Source organism: Sceloporus undulatus, chromosome 3 (genome assembly GCF_019175285.1).
Source record: "Sceloporus undulatus isolate JIND9_A2432 ecotype Alabama chromosome 3, SceUnd_v1.1, whole genome shotgun sequence".
Taxonomy (NCBI): Eukaryota; Metazoa; Chordata; class Lepidosauria; order Squamata; family Phrynosomatidae; genus Sceloporus; species Sceloporus undulatus.
This window is the reverse complement of record NC_056524.1, coordinates 32,911,644-32,931,212: the sequence shown is the minus strand read 5'-3', so window position 1 is coordinate 32,931,212 and position 19,569 is coordinate 32,911,644. Positions and strand designations below refer to the sequence as shown.

Here is a 19,569-nt window from a genome sequence, read left to right as displayed (position 1 = left end):
TGCTGATAGGGACACTGAGAGCAGACAAATAGCTGGTGCACTTGTCTTCCTGTGCATGCTTGTGTACTCTTAGTGCAACCAGAAAATCCAACAAGAGCATTATGTTTGTCTTGTAATTTCATTTGTAAATTGAATTGCTATTGTCAGTTGATAATTGCTGACATTCTTACTATTTCTCCTCCTTGACAGCTGGCTGTACTGCCCTTTTTAAGAAGCATATCCTTATCTACCTTACGACAAGGAATCAGACTCACATGCGGATCATTATTGCCTATGGATGTACTTGTTTAAAATGTGTCAGGTTGCTTAACAATCTTTTTACTGTTTTTTTTCCTAGACTGGGAAGAAGAGCAAGTGAGCAGTCCAAATATTTTGAGACTTATTTATCAAGGGCGGTTTCTTCATGGCAACGTGACACTAGGAGGTAATAAAAGAAATTGAATTACAGAGACCCTAGTTCTATAGGCAATGTTAGGTTAAAAAATAAAATAAGATATCATCTTAGAAACATACAGAGCATAATCCAGAACCAAAATACTTTGGGTCTTACTGATTTTTTTCTTGGAGAGTTCAGAATTGCTCTTGTTGAAATTGTGGAAACTTGAATGTTCTCAGCTTTGTGTTTGATCCATTTACTGTTTTTAAGTAAAGCTTCAGTGATATATTTTCCCCCACATATAGTTGAGTTCTATGCTGATGTTGAAAATAAATGTTAATGTTCAAAGAATTGGAAGGGGCTTCATCCACAGTGGTCCCTGACATGTCACATTTATATTCATTCATCAGGTTTCCTTACTTACTTTTAAAACACCATTTGTCAAACTGTAGTATCAATAGCAACAGATAGTTCTGTTTTAATTGGAGAAGAATGTTATACAGTAATTTTTATCAGTTTTCATATGCTACCATTTTTAGAATCTATGTTCTGAATGTTATGGGAATTGCTTAGCAGTGCCCTAAGTCCCATTGAGTGAGGAGACACAGAACAGGAATAAACCAAAGCTGCCTTGGTGCATTTAGCATAACCTTCAGGACACAAATCACTAGTTATATACAGATTAAATAGTCTGCTTGGAGTAGAAAAGCAATTCAATTGTGCCCTCTTGTGGCCTATTTGTCTGTGTGTATTGTGGTGGTTTTTTTTTCTTAATAGGCATCATGATACATATTCCCATTTCTTGTCCTTTTACTCTGGTATTGCATAAAGTTATTCTCCGTAGAATCATAAAGTCACCTCTTACTGTCAGGAAGTGCTTCCTAATGTTGAGGTAGAATCTCTTTTCCTGTACCTTGAATCTGCTGCTTTGTGTCCTAATCTATGATACAGCAGAAAACAAGCTTGTTCCATTCTCAGTATCACATCCTTTCACATACTATCACCTCACCACTTAACCTTCTCTTCTCCAGGCTAAATATACCCAGCTCCCCAAGTCTTGCCTCATAGGGCATGGCCTCCAGACCTTTATCATTTTCGTCACCCTCCTCTAGACATGTCCCAGTTTGTCAACCTCCTTCTTTAATTGTGATCACAGCTCGTCTTCGTACATATGGTTGATTTGTTTGCATGTCATTATCCATGACACATGAACATTTGTTCTGGCTTGGGCAGAACTGTCCAAATCAGGTAGGTCAGCATGTACTTCTCTTTTAAGTCTCTTAGCAACCCATCTTGAGAGTGTGCCAGTGTGCAACACCATTTAATTTAATATTGGTGACCCAGTTGTCATGTAATAGTAAGCACAAATTGCATTTTTATATGCATGCATTTATTTGAAGGTTTCTTACTCTGCTCCTCCATCAAGAAAAGGCCCAAATAGGCTTCCAAGGGTCACAATTGTGGCAGTCCCCGCCCTCTGATTCATAGTCAGAAAGACATAACACAAACAGAAAAGCAATTGAAGCCAAAGAAGAAAACATACATTCTCAGTCACTACTTGTGAGTTATTTTTTCCCTAATGACCAGGCAGAATACTGCTCAAGGAGTGGAGGAACCAAGTGTTGTTCAGTAAACAGAACAGGAGTGGCCCTGCCTCCCTTCCCCTTCCCCTCCTGTTACCTGAAGGGAGTGACTCCTTCACAGAACTTATGGTGGCACTACTTCCTTTGGCTCCTTCTGTTTTATCCCTCCCACAGTGGTAATTATTCAATGCTGGCAGAGACTGCAGAGCTAAAATTGAACAGAGCATTTCCCTTCAACAACTCCATGTATATATTGTTGCATAGTCTCTCACGTAATGAGTCACATGATGCAGAATTAATCAGATTATATGGCCCTTTCCCAAGATGATTTAAACAGGAGAGGTTAAATGAGCAGGGTAGTACTTATGCTGTGATATGAGGTAGGCAATGAGGAGAAAAGGAAAGGTGTGGGAGATGTGCCATGAACAGTGAAAGGCAACACTTGACTCTTGACCTCCTGAGAGCATGTTCTTGTGCAGAAGAGGAGCAGGATTAATACAATGGGAGTAGTAACGCTATCACAGGCTGCCAGGTGATGGGCTAAGTTTGAGAAAATAAAAGAGGTGATGTGCTAAAGATATCAAATCCTCCTCTGGACCATTGTCTACCTGCAGGAAGACCCTTTTCTCTTACAGCCCATTCAAATATGTGAGTTGGCTCTCAGACATGACCCTTTTTAAAAGCATTGTGGTCATTACAACACATTCTTAGATGTTCATAAAAGTATTGCATAGATGATAGACTTAATTGTTGCTATTTAATCAGGTGATGTAGCAGTTTTATCTTTTTGTGTGCCTCTCTTTTCAGCATTAAATAACAAAATATTATTCAGCTGTAGATGTTATTTACCTGAACTTTCAAGTAAAAAGGAAAAAAGAACTGTGGAGAAAAAATGGATTAGCTTAGCAACAGCGACAGCCAATCACGAGCCAGCTGCCTTCAGCCAATGAGATGCTGGCAGGGAGAGATCGAAAGTTCTGTTGTGGCAGCTAAGCACTTCAGATAGGGTTTGGTTTTCAGAGCAAGAGGGTCTTGCTACATCCAGAGAGGGACAGTTATACTGAAAGTCCAGAAGTGGGGGACATAGAGGGGTAGAGTCCAGTGTTGAGGGACTCCTTATACACACAGGACTGCAAGAGAGGGATTTGCTGTGGGGTCATATCCTGAGGGATATTTAGCCTTGGTGGCTGGTGTAGGTTTAAGAAAAGAACCTAAAGATAAGGATGGTGTGAGGGTTTGTTAATTACAGGAGAGAGTGTGGAGAAGTTAACTAAATCTGTAACTAAATGAGACTAGAAAAATACAAGTGCCTGAATTAATGTATAATGTATGTCTGTTATCTATTCAAGTAACACCTGTTTAAAGCAACTGTTTTAATAAAGTTCAGTTTTTATTTTAATAAAAGCTTGTCTTTATTTTAAATACCTCCACGTTACCATTATAAGGCCTTTTGAAACAGAGTCTTTAAAAGGTCAGTCTTTTTAGAGTGGCACATCACCTATTTTAGTGGCAGTGGTGGGATAAGAACTCCCAGGTGCCTGCCACCATAGGAGTGGATTGTGGTGGGTGTGCATCACAAGAACCACTTTGTTTTAAGTTGTTTTTACATGGAAAGGGAAGTAAGTAAATGGAAAGTGTAGGTTGTCTACATAAATAATACAGGAATGCAAGATTCTGTGGTAGAATACAGTGGGCCCTCCCATTACACAGATCCCCCACATAAGGGGAAATCCCTGTATGCTCATGTCCCATTGGAAACAATGGGGCGCATACCATTGTTTTTCTCACTGTGTGGCTTTCACTTATGCTGGAAGCTGTGTATAGTGCACCCACATATGGATGGCGTGGGCACACTGTATTTTTATACAAATGGTTTGACTGCTTCATTTAGGAATTCATATATTCTTAATTTTTGTGAACTTGTAAATTGTATCTGGTAGGTAAAATAGTTGTGTATGTAGTGGTATGTACAGTATATATTTTCAACAGTTGTACAATATATTATGTAATACTTTCAAGCTATATACTGTTCTGTAGAGGCTGCAATTTCAGCCTTTTCAGTTTCTAAACGTTGTGCTCTGGGGTAGATATTTTGCTGGGAAATTGCCACTTTTGATCTTCACAGTGCTGACATAATTCAGAAAAAAATACTTAAAATTGTACTGAACCCTGTAACGTGATTTATATCCACACAGTAAGTATCAGTTTGGGTATTATAGAAACAGTCTCTGAACAGGATCATATTCAGTCAGAGTAATGGCTTCCAACATTGTATGGATTATGACGAGTATTTAACAAACTATTCTTTTCTTTTCACATAGCATTAAAACTTCCTTTTGGAAAGACTACAGTGATGCATTTGGTGGCTAGAGAGACATTGCCAGAGCCAAACTCTCAAGGTAGGCTGATTGGTGCACAGCCAAAGTATCCATGGTTTAGTTACATATGTGTAATAGCTTATAAAATAAGTCAGACTGAAAAATCCTAGAGATATCTAGGTGTGTTTAAACCATTTTTAGAACTACGGCATTTAAATTCAGAAATGGAAATATAACTTGTCATTTTAAAGACATGTTACCAAAACCTATAGTGCCATTCAGGATTGTAACTACATACAGAGCAATATTTTTCTTTAATTGTCTACAATTTCTCTGTTGTTCTATAGGTCAGAGAAATCGTGAAAAAACTGGAGAGAGCAATTGCTGTGTGATCCTGTAAAAGCTCTGCTGTATCTGCTGCTTGTGATTTAGAATAGTTTTTGTCTTTCATGCCGCTGGACTAGAGGAGACCAACATTGCTTCAATCACCATTAGGAAGAGTCTACCTGTGAATCCATTGAACTGAAATATTACATGAACACTGTCGCATTTTCCCCTAGAACAACGAACACCTTTTTTTACCTTTTTACTTTTTAGTTGTTGAACAAGCTTATTAATACGTCACTTCTCCAATGCATTCTCTCTCTAAAGAAAAGTTAACTATTCTCTTCAACAGGAATCATTTTGCTGCCATAAAATCACTCTTAATCTGAACTTTAACCAATCAAGATTTCTAGATGCAATTTGCACTAAAAATGGTTGGCAAGACATAGACCTCATCAGCAAAAGTTCTTAAGTATTTGAAACACAGAGAAAATGAATCAGCACTGGAAAATACTTTCAGCAGTCTTGTTTTCTTGAATTCAGTAATGGCCAACTGAAAAACAGAAAAAAATAACTACTAAAATAATTCTACCTAAGTCAGCCTTGGTGGCCAATCTGGCACAAATACTAACTAAAATTGTCTGACTATAGACACACATATATTATATTCACTGCAACAAACAATGTGCCTGTAATTTTTAAGCACTCTGTAGAGGGCTGTTGTAACTGATTTTTTTCATTGATATGCACTCTTCTCTTGTACATTAGTTGAGTGCTTGTTCAGACAGCACAGATAAGTGCAGAGAGTGCATTTCCTAGCCTTAATATGGGAGGGGTAATTTCCTGTAGTACATAGGCTTTTATTAATGTGCATAAATATTAGAAGACTTCATTTACTAATCAATTTTATGTCTTTGAATATCAACAGTCAGTGTTTTTCAATCATTCTTATTCCATCTGTATCTTAGTGTCCAGAGTCATGCTTGCTCATTAGTGACTTCAAAGGAAATAACTAAATGAAAAAAGGAGACAAAATAGAAAAACCTCTGAGTTTTTGTTTGTTTATGTTATCTGCATTTGGTATTAGTGCTTGCAATTGTATTGGAAGTCAAAAGCTGGTTTGTTTGTTTGTTTAAAAAAGCATACATAGTTACAAAGGATGCCATTCTTTTACTTCATAGACTTAAGAATTGATATGCTAAAAAATTGCACAGCACTAAAGCATGAGTTAGTTTCATCTAAACCTGTAAAAAAATATAAAAGATTTTATATTTTTTCCACTGGGGAGAGATTCTTCCTAGTTGAAATTACAAATCTGTAGAATATATTTAATAAAAATCTTATAAAAACATGACTATAGAACTTAAATATAGATTGGCGTATAGAATAATACAACAATAATCCATATAAATAGCTCTAGGCTTTTTAAAAATGCAGGTTGACATTGTGTTCTGTAATTGAATCCATGGCCCTTACAAGCATTCTGTGTTTTTTGAATGGTCAACTTCATTTAAATGTAATCAGGTTATTTTATTCAATGTTATTGCTTTGACAAAATGCTTTATATGCAGTAGGCCTACAAAGGTATTGTTCATAATGATCAAAATTAAATTTGTATAGAGCAGAGTTTTAAAACAAATTGTAAATAGCACTAAACATTTTCTTTGCAACCTGTACTGATAAATTCTTCTGTAAACTAAATAAAAGAAGAATATTGTAGTGCACGTGGTTGTGATTTGAGGGCCATGATGTCCTTTTCAGTTATGGAAAACATAGTATAGTGGGTGTGTCCATCTCTTGTTTCTTTTCAAATCAGATGCATTGTTTGGGTCCATGTGCTGACTTCATGCATACACAGTGAGTTCTTACTTCTTCTTCATGGTCTCTGTGAATCATACAAATGGGTTGTACTGCGCCTGTGCAGTGCAACCCATTTGTATGAATTTGCAGATGACCACTTGAAGAAATACCATTACAGATATGCAACCTGTCCTTTTTTCCCCTTTGAACAGCACACTTCCCAACCATATTACTGATTGATTGATTGATAGCGCCGTCAGTGTACATTGCACTTCAAATTTATTTTTTAACCTTTCTACTTTAGAATGTTTGACTTGTGATAAGAGTGCTGTATGGGAAATAGAAGTCCAGAGTTCCCATGGACACATGGAACTCATTACTTGTTGTCCTCTGCATTCTGCCCTGTTAATACAAAAACAAATGATTTTGCTATGGTCTGAGATGTGGGGTGAATAGTAAATTAAATCCAGTGATAGGTTTCTGCTCATGAACAGAGAATTTTCTTTCCCCCCTTGCACTCCTCCCAGATCTGCTCTGGAGGGTCCCCCAACTGTCTAGAGCAAATTCACATGGAGTGCACAGGGTTGCGAAGGGTGGTAGCGATTAGTAAATCCCTTTGCTCAGCTAAGTTTACTCTTCCTGCTTAACCAAGAATTAATTTGAATTAACAGTGTGATGAAGTTTTAATTGGTAGTACCAACAGAAGGAAACACAGTAACTTGAAGCTGCTGTGGAAGACCAAGTTAAATCTTTTAACCTTCCTCCACCCCACCTCACCTTTCTTGCTGATAAGATGTAGTGGCTGCCTATCAAAACACATGGCTCAGCACAGCTATAGACAGTGTGAACACTTACAGATGCTAGTCTTCAGCTCCTGGAAATTATATGCAATTGGAGTTCTCCATGTGGTTGTGAAAGACCTTTTGCAAAACTATAAACCATGCTGTGACACCTGATACTGCAGTCCTGCTACATCAGTTTTTATGTAAAGAATTTACATTACAGTGTGAATTCAGAGGATAACTAATGTTCATGCTATGTATATGGTGCAGTTCTTGCCAGGCCACATTTCCTAGTTAAAACATGTTAGGAAAAATGTCCTCTGATATCCAGCAACCAGGTATACTGATGGTTAGGATCTGGAGTATAGTAGGCATAAGAATTCATCCTTACTTCCTCTTACGTAGAACTGTTGGAATACAATTACCAGAACTGGCAATTTGGGGAGTTGTTTGGGGGGGGGGGGGGGGGAGAGTTTTCTTCTTCATCATCGCACCACTACTCCACTGGCATAGACTGCAGCTAACAGTAGGAATTGATTAAAAATTCATATCTGGGCTTTTAAGGACTGGAAGAAGCTGACAGACTTAAAAAGAGTGACTTTATCCTTGGGTAAAGGCATGCATATGAAGCTGCATTTTATTGAGTCATATCTTTGGTCTGTGGTACTCAGTTTTATCTCTCCATCTAACTAGCAAACTAGCTCCAGGGTTTAAGATAGGTCTTTCCCAGCCATATCTAGAGACAAAACCTGGGACCTTCTATGTGGAAAGCATGTGCTCTGCCACTGGCCACAAAATTTGAGATGGAGAAAAGCTTCAAATTTCTGCTTATTTAATAAGTACCGAGAATCTCAGAGTAAGAGGAACTAGTACTGTATTCCCAGACAAGCTGGAACCAGGGACAAGGATGGGCAGTTATTCACTTGGCAAAGTGGGTCAGCAGTAGCAAATCTTGGATAGGTTGAAACCGCACTGTGAAGTGTGAATTGGGGATGTACCAGTGCTAGATTTGTAATATTTGGCTGACTGTCAGGAAATAAAATTCAGGCAAAGCAGTGAAGAAAGCCAACATAAAGCAATAAAAGATGGGCATGTACATTGTGTTTGCTTATTTTTTCTGAAGCAGGGACTGATGTAGGGCTGTGCCTGTCTAATCTACCCCAGGTGGCCTCTATTGAAAACCTACAAGTAACATGCATTGGATTTTGCAATGTGTGTTACAGTGAGAAGGAACCAGCATACCGTAATATGGAAACAAGGATTTGATTCACATTGCCTCAGGGGAAGGCAAGCTCAAACCTCCTCTTAACAAATTGTGCCAAGAAAATCCCATGATAGGGTTGTCAAATGTTGGAGACAACTTGAAGGCACACAACACACATACAACATGTTACAATTGCAAGAATTTTGTCTGGTAGATGTTGCATGTGCTCATTACAGATGGGAATTGAGGCTGGCAGATAATGACATCCCAGACTGTCCCCACTGAGGCTACAGTTGTCTGGTAATGCAAACCTCAGTCCACAGCACTTAGATGTGATCAGGTTAGAGACCTATTTTAGTCCATCTTTTTTCTCACAATAGGCAACCCAATGCCTCTGGAAAGCCCACAAACTGGTCATGACTCATGGGCCCTCTCCTGCTATAAGTCACCAGCTGCTCACATTAGGAAGCATGGTGTCGCTACCCCTGGGAGTTATCTGTTCCCATTATGAGTGGAAGTCACAGATAACCTTGTTTTTGAAAATTTGCTTAATCTCCTTCCAAAGTCACCTGGACTTCTGATTGTCAGCACATGTGCTGGCAGGGACTTTCATAGATTATACAACTGTTATCCCACCCACCCTGCCAAAGAGCACAGTTCTGCTGAATGTGATAGCTTGTTATATGCAGCATCAACAAAAGTAGGCCTGTGATAGTGATAGATTGAAATTTCTTTAGTTGGTAATTGCCAGGTTGCTGTTTTGTTTTTAATTTAAAAAATTATAAGAAAGAAAGGCCAGTTAATACCCTCAGGGAAGAACAAAGTGTCTGTGCTCAATATTGTACCTCTTGTCCTTTCTGCATTATGCTTTTAAAAGTTACATCATTGTGACCACTGACTGCCCTCCTACAGAACTCTCAGTGGTTTTACAATGCAGAAATCAATAGTGCTTGGGGACCCAAGCCAATAAGGCAGGCCTAATGAGGCTATTCTCTCAAAGAATGCTGGTTTAATTCAATCCGGTTATGCAATTACTGCTGTATTAGAGAGGCAGAGGACCTATTGTTATCTGCCAAAACTGGAGAGGTAAGCAATGAGCTATCAGCATGGCACCCACTATAGTGAAAACAAGTTGTATTGCAATCAGACAAAGAACAGCATGATCCCTCTGACATATTTTGAAAGTAAGGGAGTCCAGGAAAACTAAGTAAACAAAGTCTTTGTGGACTTCTCAGTGTCCACAAATGCAAATCCAGAATAAGAGCGATCCAAAATCAGCAGGGTTTGTTCTTTTGCAAACTGGAAGTAGGTAACACTCCAGTTTGTGAAGCTATTTGTGTTGTTTAAAAATGGATAATTGTAGTTGAGGTTATTTCCTGGGAAACCAGGCACTTGCCTTCATGGATCATACCTTTCAAAATTTAAGGACCACCTTGGGTAACATCACATACATGGGGCCTGTCTTGGATGATGCTTTAAAGCAGGGTGCCCCTTGAAATACTGAATTGTATCTCCCATCATCCCAAACCACCCAGGCCAATGATGAAGAATGTTTGTAGTTGTGACCGAACAGCATCTGGAGGGCCTCATGTTTTCCAGTCTTACTTTAAAGAGTAGGCAACACCCTGCATGATGATTTAGCTGCAACTCTCTCAGTCTCAGTCAACATGTTCAGGAATTAGGAGAACTGCTGCCCAAAACATCAGGAGGGCCTTGGTTTAACTATCACAGGGGCAGAATACCAATGCCTACCTCCTGGAAGGATTAGAGAGGTGGGAATACATCCAAGATTTCTTGAGCCAACTGCTTCCTTTTGTATTTGGGAACTAGTGGAAGGCTTGCAACAGCCAAGCTTCTCATTTTGTGGCAGAGGAGGACATTGACTCTTTCCAAGTACACTTAGAGGCATTGTCTGTTTCATGAAAGCGCCAATAATTCTCTCTTAAACAATTTGCCTTCTAGCAAGGGATATGCTTGTCATAACTTGAATTCCATCCCTCCTCTGCTGAGGACAGATTTTAGTGAGGGAATATACCAAACCTGAGCAGGCAGTCCCTCATACGTAGATTCTTTAACCTTCATCCAGGCAGACAGGATATTTTAGTCTCCCAAAGCTACATTTTTGTTGCAAAATCCAACCAGAACAAGACTTGGAAAGTAGACACTTTATGACATTGTTACTTATAGTTTTTTTTTTTAAATGTCACCAAGTGTTAAATACCTGCCACGCACAGGTTTGTTTGGTTTTTTGGACAAAAACAGCTGGGGCAAAAAAAAAATATATATCAAATTTTTGGTTAGATTTTGTTGCAAATGTGGTTGACAGCTTACTCACAGCATTCGACCTTGGAAACCCCTTGATTTGGTTGTTGCCTGGCTTAGGAGGTAGGTTTATGCAGTCGCGTTTGGTCGTGAATGACTGTAGACGTGAATCTTAAAAATTATGAGATCATACATCTTTCTTACTGCCTTGTAAATATTGAACAGGATGCTAACGTCTTCAGAACGCATTGGGAGATGAATTGGCTAATATTTGGAAGAGCTGGGGCATGTAGATTTCATTAGCCCATCTTCCTGATGCACACTTGTCTAATTCGAGCAATTTCTCAGGGCTAGTGCTCTGGATGTACGTAAAGATTGATAAATCACGACCGATCCAGTTACTGCCTTGGCAACAGATGGCTCAGCTCTCAAATGAGCAACTTTACATGATGGCACCCTGCTGGCCTTTAGTGTCACCTATTTCCCTGGTGAACTCTAGCAGAAGCGACATCTTCTGGCCATTGGTAGCTGTGTTGCTGCCACAGCAACAACTGAGAACAGGGTTCTTTTCACACCACATTATCATAGCACTATGCTACCACTTTAACAGCCATGGCAACACCCTACAGAATCCTAGCTTTTGCAGTTCAGAAGGATGTTTAGCATTTTCAGCCAGAGAGCTCTAGTGCCTCACAAGACTACAAATCCCAGAATTCCATAGGATGCAGCCATGAGAGTTAAAGTGGGATCCTAGCACTATAATTATGCAGTGTGAAAGCGTCCCAGACTAACTCTTCTCTCTGTTCTGGCAAGTTGCAATTATGGCTAGAATACAGGTTGAGAGTCTCAAGATGATAACTGACATTGCAGGAGGGATTTCCATTTATAAATATTCATCTACTTCATCAAAAATTATGGAGTTTCTGTAAACAGCTGTTTCCCCCCCAAGTTCACATCATCAGTGCGATATATGACAGAGATCAGAGCCTGAAAAGTTATTTTAATAACCATCAACATTCCAAGAACACTCCTCTAAGAAATTAGTTGCCATTATAGTTAACTTGGCAAAGCACCTTAAATTCCAGTGTACTGTAGTAATACCTCTGATGAAGTAGACTTAAATCTACGAAATCTTATGCTTTCAACTTATTTCTCTCAATTGGTCTCAAAGGTGCTGCAAGATCCTTTTTATTTCAGGTGTTCTCAAAAATAATTAAGACAGGCGTGTTACAGACTGCCGAATTGCGGCGGTCTGCTGCCGGCACCGCTTGCAGCGTCCGAGAGCCGCAGCTTCTAAACCACGGGACTCCCGGACGCTGGGCCCCGGAAGTGGCGCCGCAAAGCGCAAGGCGCGCTTTCGTGGCGTCACTTCCGCCGCGACACGTCTGGACGCTAGGCGTCCAAGACATCAAAATGGCGGTGGCCGTGTGGAATGGCTGCCGCCATTTGTTACGGACAGAGTCCATAACAGGAGTAGGGTGTGTCTAGAAGAGACACCCCTTTTTTAAACTGAGACATCCTAAGGACGTCCCAAATGGCGGTCTGTAACCCGCCACAGTTATTTTGGTTTACTCTGAATGGAGCAGCACAATTGTGGGAATAATATGAACCGACACTTGAGGGGGGGGAGGGATGAAGGCATTGCACTTCCAAATAGGATTTTTGCTCCTAAGGCAAATTTTCTTCAAAACCCTAATTTCTAGCCTTAACTTCAAACTTCAGCTAGAAATTTGGGGACTGGAAGGAAATTTCATTTTGTGGGACAGAATTCTCATTGGGGTGACAAAACTACCCCAATTGCTAAAATTATTCCTTTCCCCCAGCTACAACTCTGGAAGCCAGACCCCATCACAATTACAGTAGCAAGAAAATTACAGTCACACCACAAATGGAGTATCACTATCCTTTGTTAAGCTACAACTGCATTTGTAATATAACCTGTTGGGGAAAGGAACTAATTACAGTTAACAAATTATTTTAAAATTGTTACATTTAAGCTCAGATTTTGAGATACTGTTCCCCTCAGATACATTATGAAATCCCAGAAACAGTTACCCAGCTTTTTCTATTTATTCCTCAGAGCTGTTACCCAAGCATCAGAGCAATCCTGTTTTATCTGTATGACAACCCTGAGAGGTAGGTTAAGGCTGAATCAGAACGACTGGACTGAAATTATCCAATAAGCTTTATGATTTAACAGAGATTTGAATTTATTATCCCTGTGGGTCCAGAGAAGTTTATGAAATGAACACAGCAATTTGAAAGACATACTTGGAAGTGAGGCTCTTTGATTTACTTTGCAGATTATACGTGCAGAATTGAAGCCTTGGGAATCAAACAGCACGGCAAGTTAAACAGAAAGCATGCCAATGATGTGAAGTCAAAGGCTTTCATGGTCGTCATCCATGGTTCTTTCTGGGTGGCTCTCTGAAGATGCCAGCCACAGATGCTGGCGAAATGTCAGGAAGAAACTCTTCTAGAACATGGCCACATAGCCAACCCCCCCCCCCCAAAACCATTGCCAATGATCTTTTTTTACACCTATTTCATTAAGAAAATAGGGCCACAATTCAATCTGGGATAACTGCATGGGGGTTCAGGGGCTTTAAATCTGTTTCTTTTCCTAAAGCTCTCTTGCCACTCACCATCACATAAAGGGTTGAAGGAAGGGAGGCTTCTTTCTCATTTACACTGATAGAGATTTCTTCCCTTTTAAAACTCCTTGAGGAAAAAAGCAACTGGAGGGGAGATTTAACTCTCACCTACCTGTCTATGGATCTGTGCCCTATGTATTTATTCATAAGGAAAAGAATGTATTGGGATAGACTATGATCTAAATCCGAATGTTAGACCCAACTATAGTAGTCATTAAGTCAGTAGGAATTTGGCAATCCAAATACAGTAGGTTGTATTGTTTGGGTCTCCTTTCATTAGGATTAAGTTGAATTTAGGACAAGGTGTATGTTACAATTTGACCCTTAAAGTGTAATTACTTTGATATTTTTCAAACCACACATCACTTCCAAAAGGGGAGAGAAGGGAATGGGAGGAAAAGAACAACTCATACTGAATCTAAAAATTACTAAAGCAAATGGCATCACATATGTCAAGCCATTACTGCAGCAAATGCGCACCACTGACTCAATTTGTTAATGTCTGCTTATTTAACCTCTTTTCATGGAAGTGCCAGAGCCTTGCCTTTCCTATGGGGATTTTACTTCCTCGGCAGTAGCTGTTTTAAAAACATTTCATCCTATTTTTCTACTTGCATGGGTCAAGCTAAGAGCTCTGGAGATTAAGTACATAAAAATCAGTTTGTATAATAAAATTAAAGATGGATGGATAGTATATTTATGTGTGATTATTGAGAAAAAGCAGTTGACTAATGGAATCTGGCAGACAAGAACACTCCACAATAATTATTTTAAGTCCTTATAGCTATTTTCTTTGCAATTTTCTCCTTCAGAATCTGCTAGGCACAAACATTTTGAAAAATATAAATAAGTTTCTTTAAATAATAAAATAAATCTTATTTAAAATTAGCATATAAGACCTTACAGTGTTGACATACAGTATGTGCACTTTCTAACCTAGGCAAGCATAAGTGGACATTAACAAATATTTTTAATCTTGCAATCAAAAGAGATTAAAGCGCCATTAACCTGGGAACAACCAGGCAATAAACAGCAACAAATCATTCATGGGAAAATCCTGTGAATGGTTTGTTGCTGTTTATTGTCTGGTTATTCCTGGGATAATGACCACTGTGTATGCAAATTTTAATCATGCTTTAATAGTAATTGTGCAATTTTCTTAGGATAAACCCCATTTAAACTTCCAAATTCCCCCTGTGTGATAAACTCCTATGTGATGTAAGTTGCATCACTACAGAGAGGGTCAAGAATCTGGTTGATAGATATAAGCTGTGGTGTGCATGCGTGCGTGTGTGTAGAAATGTCTGAAACTGAGGCAGAGGCAGCTGCCATGAGTGAATACCTTCTGTCCACAAAAGGTAGATCCTGAATGTAACTCTCATTTGATGTGTCACCTTTTATGCTTGCTGCCTTAGCGCGCACACACCCCTGCACATTTCCAACATCATAAGTGAATGCAAAGCTTTCATGAGCTTGTATTGAATGGTTCTCTTTCACTTTTCTACACAGAGCTTTATGTGGTAAGATGTGCTGTTTTTAAAGAAAATGTAAAAAGAATTTAAAATTAATTTTAAAAATAAATTTTAAATTATTGTTTAAAAAGCATAGAGTCTTTCCTTTCTCCTCCCACTGAGACTCACCCCACTTATACCATTTCTTCCACTGAGCTCCAGTTTTCTAAAGGACACAGACAAATATCAAAGCCCATTTCAGCCCAAAGACAGGCATTTGGGGAGTAGTATCACCTGTTTACTCCACATCACACACCCCATGCACACCCCTAATGATGCCTGGATTGGGTTGGAATTACCAAGTATCTCCAGACTAATGTCATTGATAACCTTGATCCTCTTCCCCACTGCCACCTCTTCTCCTTTTGCATCATGTCTTTTTTAGATTGTAAGCCTGAGGGCAGAGAACTAATTAATTAAATTTGTAAGCCTCTCTGAGAGCCTTTTTGGCTGAAGAGTGTGGTATAAATACTCCAAATAAATAAATAATAAACCTTGATCCTGGGGCCCTTCAAGTGAGCAAACTAATTGGTAGAGTGATTGCTTGGAAAGGTTTCCACAGCATGGAAAAGTTACATACTGGACTCCTGGTCATGCTGGTGGGTGATCCTTGGAGTTATACAGGGCCCACTGTATTGGCAAGCTTCTGATCCATGATTTTGACTACCTGCAGATGGCCATGTCCCCTATTATTCAATGGTGGGTGTGTGAACGCACATGGCACTGAAGCATATACATTCATGTTGCCGCCATTGAATAATATGGGGCATGTTGTCTGTGTATTTTTGCATCCATTGGGGGATGGAGCGGGAAAGGAATTGAACCCCTCCTGGACGGCCCACTACGGTTCCCATAAGGAACATGTCCAAACTTCTGGTAGAAATACCATGGGATAAAATCCATGCCTGTGGAGCTTTCCACAGGTGTCCCTCATCAACAGAAGGGCAATTCTGCTTGTTGAATCTAACCAGGGAATTGGGTCTGCTTTCTCATTTTGTCCCAATGTATTGTTGTATTTACTCAGATTTTAATAGGCTGTACAAGTCTCTCCATAACTGGTAACATTGCCACACTACAGATTGCTAAGGCTTCACTTTGTACTCAGACACAGAACAGTGTGCTGCTCAGCATTTTGGAAAAAAATAAAACAAATGGTTACAAAAAAAAAAATGAGTGGGGAGAAAAAATGAAATATCTGCATTAATTTACTTGATGCCAGGAGGAGGAGGAGGAGGAGGAGGAGGAGGAGATTTGGTATTATTGAAGAATAGAAAATGGCTTAGCTTTTAGCTTTATCTCCCATGATTCATTGGCTGACTCACTTGAGGAACATTGCCAGTTACATAACTGAATATGGAGAGATTCTATTATTATATCACTGATGCTCCTCAGAAACAGCACATTCTGAGACAAAAGGAGCAATAAAGGGCCAGAAGATAAAAAAGGAGTCAGATGGGATTAGCATAAATCCTACCAGCTACAGATTTGAGATTCTTTACATGTTAGTGCTAAAAGATCAGACTGTGAAGATCAAAAGCCTCAGTACTGAAATAGCTTGCTAACCCACTTACTTGGAAAAGTTGTTGTGGTTTTTGCTGTTGTCGTTGTTGCTTACTACAATGAGCCACAATAGTTGGGGGATTTTGAAAGACATTATTGTTGTTGTTTTATATAGCACCATCAATGTACATGCCAGTTTACTGGTACATGTTCATGGCACTTATTGTGATTTCTGGGATTTGAAGCCCCAAAAGGTCTTTTCTTCCTCTCCAACCTCTAGATTTCACCTTTCTGTTTCACCTTTCAGTAACACCAGTGTTACAAAGGTGATTCTGGCAGGGCTGTTGTTGAAGCAGAGATGGGGTAGACATTCATTTGGTTTATATTTTAACGCAAACTTATCTGATTTTACACTTTTGAACTAACATATGAAAAAGACTAAAAGGCAATCTGTAATATACACTCTTAGAATTGTGGAAGAGAGCTCTGTAATCAAAAGTAGCATACAAACAAAGTGTGTATTCTGAAGAAGTGTATTCCAAAATGTGAACATTGGGAAAAACTACTGGAAATATTAAGCTTTGCTTCAGTTTAAGCTGTTATTGCCCTCCCATCAAGGGATATAACTGCTGGGAGCAGGCAAATGAGGGCTTTGAGTTCCCTATAAGTATTTTGCTTCTCCAAATGGAATTTTACTTCAGTCCCCAAATTTCTATCATTGCACAGAGTAAGGCATTGAAAATCATTAATATGTAGAATTCTTAAAGGTGCTCATCCAACCTCTGTTTAAGATGGAGAGTCCATCACTCTCTGAGGCAATCTATCCCACTCTCCAACAGCTCTTACAGCAAAATAGTTCTTCCTAATGTTTAGGTAGACTTTCTTTTGTTGTAATTTGAATCTATTGATTTGTGTACTAATTTCTGGAGCAGCAGAAAACAAGCTTGCTGCATCTTCTATGTGACATGTCAGATATTTAAAGATGGTTATCATACTATCTGTCAGTCTTCTCTTCTCCAAGCTAAACATACCCAATTGCCTAAATTGTTCTTCCTGAGGCTTTCCAGACCTTTGATCATCTTGATCCCACTTTTCAATTCCAGCATGTCAATATTGTTCTTGAACTGTGATGTCCAGAACTCGATATAATATTCCAGATGAGGTCTGATTAAAGGGTAGTACTATAACATTAAGAGTAGGTTGACTGCTTCTGTGGCAAAGGACCTGCAGCCTCCAATGCTGAAAATCCACAGCCTCCAATGCTGCAAAAACTTCACAAGTTTGTATGGTGGCATTTTGGTTCATAACTCAATGGCACTCACAGCAGCCTGAGGCAATCAGGGCACAAGCCACTGTGGCTTTCACCAGTGTTGCCAAGATGCATGTGGGCCAAATAAAACATCCTCCCACAGTCCCAATGGTGATCAGTCCAGGTGACACATGGTTCAATCCTCTGTTCTGGTGCAAACTGTCTAGATGATGTCTAGCCAGTCCAGGATCAAATCCAAGGTATACAACCCTTACAATGATTTGAATTTAACTAGATCATCTTTTGTTCCAAATCTTCTCCAAAGAACTGGAGCCCTCTGTTGTTTACAGTGTGTCCCACTATGCCACCCACCTCTGCTGGCACACACTAGTCACTCTGAGGTCAGAATGAGGTGCCCAGCCATATAATCAAGCAACTCATGCCAATGGCATTGGTGGCAGGTGGCACAGGAGGACATATGTGAGAGCCCAGTGTTGCAGCTGAGTGCCCAAGGTAATGGGGGGATGTCAGGGTTGCTATGGGGCCAGAAAGCTCTGGGCTTGTCTTGGAGTATTCTCCTGTGTGGACCCAGTCTGGGTAAGCAACAGTTTCAGAATAAGAATTTGCTGATTGAAGAACTCTGTTTCCCAACAGGCCTTCACATGCTTTCCCCAAATCATGTTGTTCACAGCATTCTGTGTAGTATTTTCCTGCTCTGCTGACATCACACTGCAGGTTGGAGCAGCTGGTGGAATGCTGTGAGTAACATGCCTGTAGGGTATGCATGTGAAGCCTGAAGTGCTACTTGGTAGCCAGGCTGCAGTGTGTGTGTGTCTGTGTTTCTGCCATGCTTTTGCTCTCAGCAACATGCAAGGTCTCAGTAAACTGTGAGAAAAGCAGAACAATTAACTGAAAGGTACAATGTACAACACCAGAAAAAGATTTCTGGAATATTTTTTCTTGCCTCCATCAGAAACCTTATTTGTTTCTGCTGTGCAGCTGCAATGAAAGTTCCAGGGACAAGAGGAAGTAGACCAAGTCTACAAAAGCTTAAACTACAACATCTTTTGTAGAGTAATGACCTGTACAGATGGCCCCTAAGGGGCGGCAGGAGGCCACCCCTTTTCTGGCCAGATTGGGGCCATGGCAACTTCACACAGCGGCCTTGATCTGGCCTCTGGATGTCGCAAAAAGGAGCCACAAAAAGCAGCTCCTTTTTGTGCCCTCCAAGGGGTGCCATAGCAGCATGGTTCTATGGTGCCCCTTTGGCGCAGCATCATTTGGGCTCAGTGCCAGAGGTGCGTCATGATGGTGCACACCATTTGGAAATGCCAGTCTGTATAGGCCCTTAGTCTCAAAAGTGTTACAAGATCCACTTGCATGCTGGAGAACTAATGGTGTTTTGCAATATTTCAGTTTATTTAATAATGTTTTCAGCTAAGGTGGAAGCAAATAACTTAATGCTACAGAGGAGGTTTGCCATTCCTTCCTCTGAGAACAAGGGAGAGTAAAATGCTCAATCACCAAGTAGATTTCCATGGCAAAACTGGGATTCAAACACTGGTCTCCCAGATACTAGTCTGATACTCAAACCACTACACCATGCATACACTCTAACTTGCTTCTTACTTATAATTAATTCCTCTTTTCAACAATAAAGTTGTAACATAATTACATAATAATCTAACTCAATGAACAACAATGCCACTCCTTTTGCAATGTAATAATAGCTTCTGATACTTACATAGGTCCAGGGCTGTGGCTTTGTACTGCTGTCCTGTGGTCTGTTGTGGGTGTTGGAAGTCATAACACTGTGGAAAGAAGTGTACCAGAGAGCTGCTTGTAGCATTCGGCTAGTTTTTAAAATGTTAACTAAAATTATCTATTTTAGTTTCTTTGGAGATGTGGGAAAGCAAAATGTAACTTTAAAAAAATTGTTCCTATCAACATAGGGGTATAGTCGCAGAACTATAATTTTAACTGTAATTCCAGCCTCTGGATGCAAG

The 19,569-nt window shown here is 39.8% G+C and overlaps 1 protein-coding gene across 1 annotated transcript in view; it reads left to right on the top strand.

The window, feature by feature from the left end:
• Nucleotides 1-6,320, top strand: part of UBL3 (ubiquitin like 3) — a 49,888-nt gene extending 43,568 nt beyond the window's left edge. Inside the window, exons 3-5 of the mRNA XM_042457224.1 lie at nucleotides 338-424; nucleotides 4,281-4,358; nucleotides 4,625-6,320. Coding sequence (XP_042313158.1) covers nucleotides 338-424; nucleotides 4,281-4,358; nucleotides 4,625-4,677 — 218 coding nt within the window. The 3' untranslated portion in view covers nucleotides 4,678-6,320. The remainder of the gene's footprint in view (nucleotides 1-337; nucleotides 425-4,280; nucleotides 4,359-4,624) is intronic.
• Nucleotides 6,321-19,569: the final 13,249 nt, after the last annotated feature.